Source organism: Myxocyprinus asiaticus, chromosome 34 (genome assembly GCF_019703515.2).
Source record: "Myxocyprinus asiaticus isolate MX2 ecotype Aquarium Trade chromosome 34, UBuf_Myxa_2, whole genome shotgun sequence".
NCBI lineage: Eukaryota > Metazoa > Chordata > Actinopteri > Cypriniformes > Catostomidae > Myxocyprinus > Myxocyprinus asiaticus.
In genome coordinates, this window is record NC_059377.1 from 25235855 (window position 1) to 25242215 (window position 6361).

At 35.1% G+C, this 6361-nt stretch overlaps 1 protein-coding gene across 1 annotated transcript; it reads right to left on the reverse strand.

Moving 5' to 3' along the window:
- Positions 1 to 2233: 2233 nt before the first annotated feature.
- On the reverse strand, positions 2234 to 4311 carry LOC127425064 (26S proteasome complex subunit SEM1). The gene is made up of 3 exons (XM_051670693.1): positions 4163 to 4311; positions 3655 to 3748; positions 2234 to 2490 (listed from the first exon to the last, which is right to left on the reverse strand). The coding sequence occupies exons 1-3, from the start codon at positions 4236 to 4238 to the stop codon at positions 2448 to 2450; spliced, it is 213 nt and encodes a 70-aa protein (XP_051526653.1). The 5' UTR covers positions 4239 to 4311; the 3' UTR covers positions 2234 to 2447.
- Between the last annotated feature and the right edge of the window lie 2050 nt (positions 4312 to 6361).

The following is a 6361-nucleotide window of genomic DNA, read 5'->3' on the forward strand; positions in this document are numbered from 1 at the left end:
AAAATAATGATCCAGCACAGAGCGCTTATTTTGAAGGGCATGGGTGGATTTACATGTTATGATTGTGTATGTGTGCCTGCAAGATGTGGGTGTCCCTGATGTCAAAAAGAGAGGATGTAATCATAAATTTGACATCAGGTCATTAAAGTCACAGTCAACAACTGAATATATATTAAACAATACATAGTTGAGCAAGAGGGCTTCAGACTTCATATACATTTAGGGCATTAACAAAACAATGTGATTAATGTAAATCTTAACTAAACGTGCAGGTGTCTGTCAAATATTTTCTTATTTTACAGATATTTTCATTTCTTAAACTTAATGCATGATTTTGGAGGGTATATAACATTTAACTGACTCTGTACCATAGTGTACCACTGCATATGTGACAAATACAACTTCGAACTTGAATTGAGTGACAACACAGCCACAACATTTTTTAGTTCTAAGATTCTCGTTTCATACATTTAATAATAATAATAATAATAATAAAAGAATTTTAGAAATGTTTAATTTTGGAAACATGGGGCTTTAAAAATGAGGCAGGTGTGAAACGGTGGTCGACTACTGGAATCGATTGCAGCTCATTACAGCCCAGAGACTCAAAGCCACAAATCCAGAGAAATCATTTTGCTAGGGGAGTGCTACTGGGCAAATTGTCCTCTGGTTCTTTGTGGAAGCCCTTGCTGTGAAAAGCGGAAGAGCAGGGCCCGGTCGGGAGTGGGCAGGCCCAGGCAGGACCGGCTGGGGCCTCATGCTGTGACCACCTCCGTGCATCTGACAAACACTTCACTAATCTCTCCACCAGAGACTCTGCCAAGCCCCATGGGCTCAGGGGAAAGTGTCAGGGCACAGCAGAGCAGTTTCAGCTCAAGTCTTCAAGCCCTCCCGATGTTTGTGTGCAGCTGCATCTCTATATATGTTACACACAGATCTGCTCGCACTGTCTAACAATATTTACAAAACTTTCCCATTGTTTTCAGGGTTGCTTGGATTTATGATTAAAATTACTGAATTAAAATTTGTAATTGATGGTGTGCTTCCAAATTTCATACAGACCATTTCAAGACGGTTAACGGAAGTGACGTCATTATGTTCATTGAATATTTCCTGCTAGACGCGAACTCTGACTGCATTCCAAACGGGATAAATCACCCTCCAAATGGCACTTTGAAGGGAGAACAATCATAATAATCATGCTGTAAGTTTGCTTCAAACTGAATTTCCAATAAAAATGACTTAAAAAATGAGTTCTGAATGACCCTTATTTTTAAGCCCCACACCTTTAAGCATTTCAAAGCTCTCAAGAGTGGATGGTAAAGTCCTGGAAGGGAATACGGTATAGAGATAATCAATTCTGAATGGAACGCACCCTCATTCAAAACAACAGCGGGAGGCGCTTAATTCATAGTGACTTTAACATGACTAACGTTACTAAAGTTAACAAAACTGTTATAAAACGGTATTATTAAAATGTGGACCATGTTGTTCGGTAGCCGGATGCACCCTGGATGCCAGGAACTAATGGAAATTAAAGTGTTTAGATCTCCGAAAAAGCAAAGACAAATGGATGCATGAACCGCTGCAGTGAAGTGAGACGTCTGGATGGATACGTGCAGTAATAACAACTGTAGCACACATCCCATCTCTGGTAGGTGAACAAAAAATGCCAACTAATTGTAAGTTTGAGAGGTAGAGCTCTATAAATGACTATCACCCCCATTATAATGAATAAAGCTCCACAAGTCATTTACATTTAGTCATTTCGCAGACACTTTTATCCAAAAGAAAGAGACAAGATTAGTATTTTTACCATTAAAAAGATAAATCCTTACTTTATCCACAGGTCATGTAGACAGCTTTATTGAACGACTTCATTGATTGTAACAGGAGCGATCCAATATTCACGATCTCCCCGCTGAGGAAATATTTGTGAGCATCTAAACTACGATACCCTTTCAACGCCTCTCTCGTAGACACGCTCAGTATCAACGACACTTCTGGATAAGTCCCAGGTTGAGGATAACGTTTGTTCTGTTTTAGCTAGACTCTAAAAGGATGTGCTAGTCATTTTATTTTTACAGTTCTGGGATAAAAAAAATGCTACTACCGGAAATGCTTCAGGGCCAGACATGCGCAGTAGACTTCTAATTCCCTTGTTATTGTTTAAGTCCTTGAAATAGTTTATACAGCCGATCATAAAGCACAACATTAAAAAAGTGAAACAGAATAGGGAAAGCATCTCTTTATTATAACAATTAACACATGAGTGGTATATATGGTAGAAAACTAAAAATAAACACATTGATCGCAGATCCAACTGATCAGTTTTATGACGCTGGGCTTAGAGAAATAATTAGAAAAAGTCACATTTTCGATTGACAGGCTAAATTGACAATATTCAAATGTGGAAAAAATTATTTTCAGCTAAAGTAATCCAACTGTTAGGAGGTTTCCATCTTGTATCCATGTTTTTCAAGCTCCGCTCTGTGAGGAGAAAATAAGAAGGAACACATTTTTAAAAAGTGATTTTTCTTTTTTTTTTTTTTTTTTTTGCATGTTTCTAAAATTTAATATTCACAAATGTTGGCTTTCTTTTTTCCTATTATTTCCCCATGCAACCTCAACCTCCCCCATCATCATGTGTTCTGCTACGAAGAACACGTGATGCATAAGCATTTCCAGTTTGGGAAATCCAAAAGCATTCCATGACAAAAATATCACAGCATTTTCAGCCTTTTGGCTTCAGGAAACGGTAAAGGGGCAGTCACACAACACTTCGTGCTCTATTCACTCCAATTCAAACACACCCGAAAGCGGGAGACCGGAAACACAACCTCATGCGAAAAAATTTCATACTATGCTAAGTACCAAATTTCAAGCTTGGTGAACTCTGAACTATGAATTCGTACGATGAGAGGACACATGACCAATAGAAGATTGAAACTTCACATGCTGACCTCTTGGCTCAATCCAAAGAATACAAATTTTAAGGCTGTGTGTTTTATTGTTGCAGGAAAAGTGAGTAGACAATATATTTTAACATTTTTAATACAATACTATTTGTTATTTTTTATGCATTATTTACTTACACCAGAAGTCCTCCCGTGTGACATCATATCCTGATCCGTTGCATTGTACGAAAAAAATGTGGGTCTGTGACTGCCCCTTAATTCTTTATTATGGGGAAAGCATGGGAAGCATTAACTAAATACTATAGCAATCTATTCATTTATCTTTTTTTACTTAAATAGCTGTATTTACTGAGGTCAAGTTCTCACACATAGGAAGGTTCATAAATGTGGTTTGAAGCCACCATGAGTGTTGGTTAGCCAACGGAGTATTAGATCCCTGAGGGACTGTTTTCTTCTAAATGAGTGTAATCACACAGAATCCTTTTAAAAAAAAGTGGGTGGGTTTTACATTTTTCAGCAACAGAACATCCTAGCAATAGACACTTGGACAGCACTTCCCTCTCATATATAAGTATAACTCTACCAGGATTTATTAATTGTGAATGTAGAATAGGTTAGTACAATTAATATTTAAAACATTAACAATCTATAATTAGCCGAATGTGTCACAAACTCTATAACAAATCTAATACGTATAATTAAATAGGCAAAATCATAGTCAACTTGTGAAACCTACCTGAGCTGATTAGAAAAGTCATCCTCTACGTTGTCATCATCCCAGTTATCCTCCCAAACATGTGCATCCTCATCTTCATCCAGGCCTGTCCAGTCTGGGAATGATAAAGCAGTTCTATGAGGCTTAACCTAAATCCAGCTCCACTGCACTACACATACAGTGTGGTACTGCTATTAATTCAGCTTACGACTAATAAACATAACAAACTTCAGTGCTTATGTCCAACTATTGGCTTTAGCTTGAAATTACTGAGGAAACCAGAGAGACTCACAATAAACAAAGTACATATTAGCTTTTAATGTGCATTACATGCTAGCTGCTGGTAAATGACCGGTCATATTATTATCTTTCTATGTTGGTTCACAGTTTGTTCAATCAAACAAATAATGTTGTGTCAGTTAGCTTAGCATGCTAGCTGAGTCACTGTCTAGTGTAGAGTTTTATTTAACCTCAAATAATTCAAGAGCCCATTTCTAACCACAAACACACGAATTTTCAGCTTACTTACCCTCAGCAGGGAATTCTTCAAATTCGTCATCCTCCTCCAACAAACCCAAATCTACTGTTTGTTTCTTCTCTGACATGTCTCGCTACTGTTCCAACCGCTCAACACAGTTTCTCATGGACGGACGCTCGACGTAATAACTGGATGTGTTATGCGCATGTGCACAGCTATGACAACAAGGCGTGCAGATGACGTACAGTACAGAGCTCTTTGACGTGCATAAGAGTTTTTCTGTGCATAAGTTGTTTAGAGTGTTTATTTATGAAGGCTCTGCATAATGAATATGGCTGAATATTCATTCATTTATTGTGTCTAGTAATTTTCTAAATTCGTGGGGGTATCATTTATTTTACCTCATCATAGCCTTTTACTTGCAGTATATTTAAAGTAATTTAAATAAAGTAATTTAATTCGTGCTCAAGTGGAATTCCATGCTTTTGTGAACACTTTGTATTTCTATTTAAAAAGAAGACTTATTTATTTAATTATTCATTTAAAGTTGTTTGGTTGTTTTTTGTTTAGTCATTTATTTTGGTTTAAAAATTATTAAATAATATAAAAATATTACAATTAATAAATCATTTTAAATAATTATTTTGTTTAATGTAGCCTATGAGTCTATGTGACACTCTTTTGGGGGGGGGGGGGTTATAACATTTATTCAAAAATACATAAAAAATGCAATTCACACAAGCAAATACTTAAATACACCTCTTCTATGATTGAACATGTTTTCAATTACTGAATTTAAAGTAATTTTTATATTTTTTTCTATAAGTAAAATGTCATGTGGTGTAACTGTTCAGAGACAGAAAAAAAAACAAATTGTCATTAAAAGCTGAAATTCTTGAAAAATAAAATTTGGCATGTGTAGTGCAGAATAATTTTTTAAATATTATTTGTTCAATTTAAAAAATTATATATTATTAATATTTGAAAAACCTTTGTACACCAAATCAAAGTCATGTGGTGTAACCAACATGTAGTTTGCCATTTTGTTGTCATGTGACAAAAAACAAAACAAAACAAATAAAAAAAAAAAAAAATCTTATATTTTGACATTTTTATGAAAAGGAACATTTTGTCAGGTAAAATGTAGAAAACTTCATGATATTCTCAGCTCAAAAATCAAGATTTTTGTAAAAAAAAAAAAAAAAAAAAAAGAAAGAAAGAAAAAAATTTACCTTGAAAAATATGTTTTAAAGCTTTTTTGAAATTAATGATTAAGTTGTGTACACTCATGTATTCAAGGTGCAAGGAAAGTATTTTAATACATTTTACTTAATGGTTCACTACATGACATTTTTAGAGCCATTTATTTATTTATTTATTTATTTATTTATTTATTTTTATAAAATATTATAAATGTTTTTCAAAAATGTATGAAACATATTTGGACACAAAGATTACATTTCTACAAACTTGTATTTTAAACACATGTATTTTAAAGTAGACTTTTAAAAGATAAAAATGTTTTATCACCGTGGATAATCTTTTTGCCAATGACCGTACACTAATAAATAAATAAAGACAGGGAAAAAAATTTTCGGCACGAGAAACATTTACACAAGTAGTAAACACTCCCAAGGTGCACCTCAGAAATGATCTGACAGCCACAGGCAAGAACATTGTGTAGTCTAGATAAATGACAGCATATACACCACAAAACCCCACATGCCACAATGAAAACTGTCCTGTGGCTCCAATTTGCTGACAGTCGTTGAAAAACCTCAACTAAGATCCTGCTCACTTATTCTATTTTCAGATTATTTTGTAATCATCCAAAGTCCATATATAAGTAGACAGGGAGATGAAGTGATTTAGATGGGATGATGACAGTGTTCTCGTTTTTGAAGACAAATCTAGCTTATTCAGTAACAAAACAGAATAGCTTAAATACAAGAGGATATAGTGGATGCGGAAACTAGGATTCTTAGTGCTGTTTTTCATTTATATAATTTTTTGACTTTTTCAATTGTGCCAGAAAAATGCTGAATTGCAAATCAAAATAATTACATATAAGAACCCTTGGAATAAAGAAGAAGGATCATTTTAGTCTGTCTCAGGTAAGGGCCTGGGAATCTCTCACAGTGTCTGTGGAGCATACCTGAGACTGCAGTTACACTGTGGCGCCTGGAGTCTCAGGAGATGGGGAGGGGGGCAGACAGCGGGGCTGCCCAGACTGACTCGCAGCCTTTCTTC

Excerpts from the sequence above, each read along its gene's own strand:
- LOC127425064 (XM_051670693.1), bottom strand. The coding sequence starts at position 4,238 with ATGTCAGAGAAGAAACAAACAGTAGATTTGGGTTTGTTGGAGGAGGAT. Across the intron at positions 3,749-4,162 it reads TGAAGAATTCCCTGCTGAGG|ACTGGACAGGCCTGGATGAA; the intron begins GTAAGTAAGCTG and ends TATCATTCCCAG. Across the intron at positions 2,491-3,654 it reads GACTTTTCTAATCAGCTCAG|AGCGGAGCTTGAAAAACATG; the intron begins GTAGGTTTCACA and ends TTCTCCTCACAG.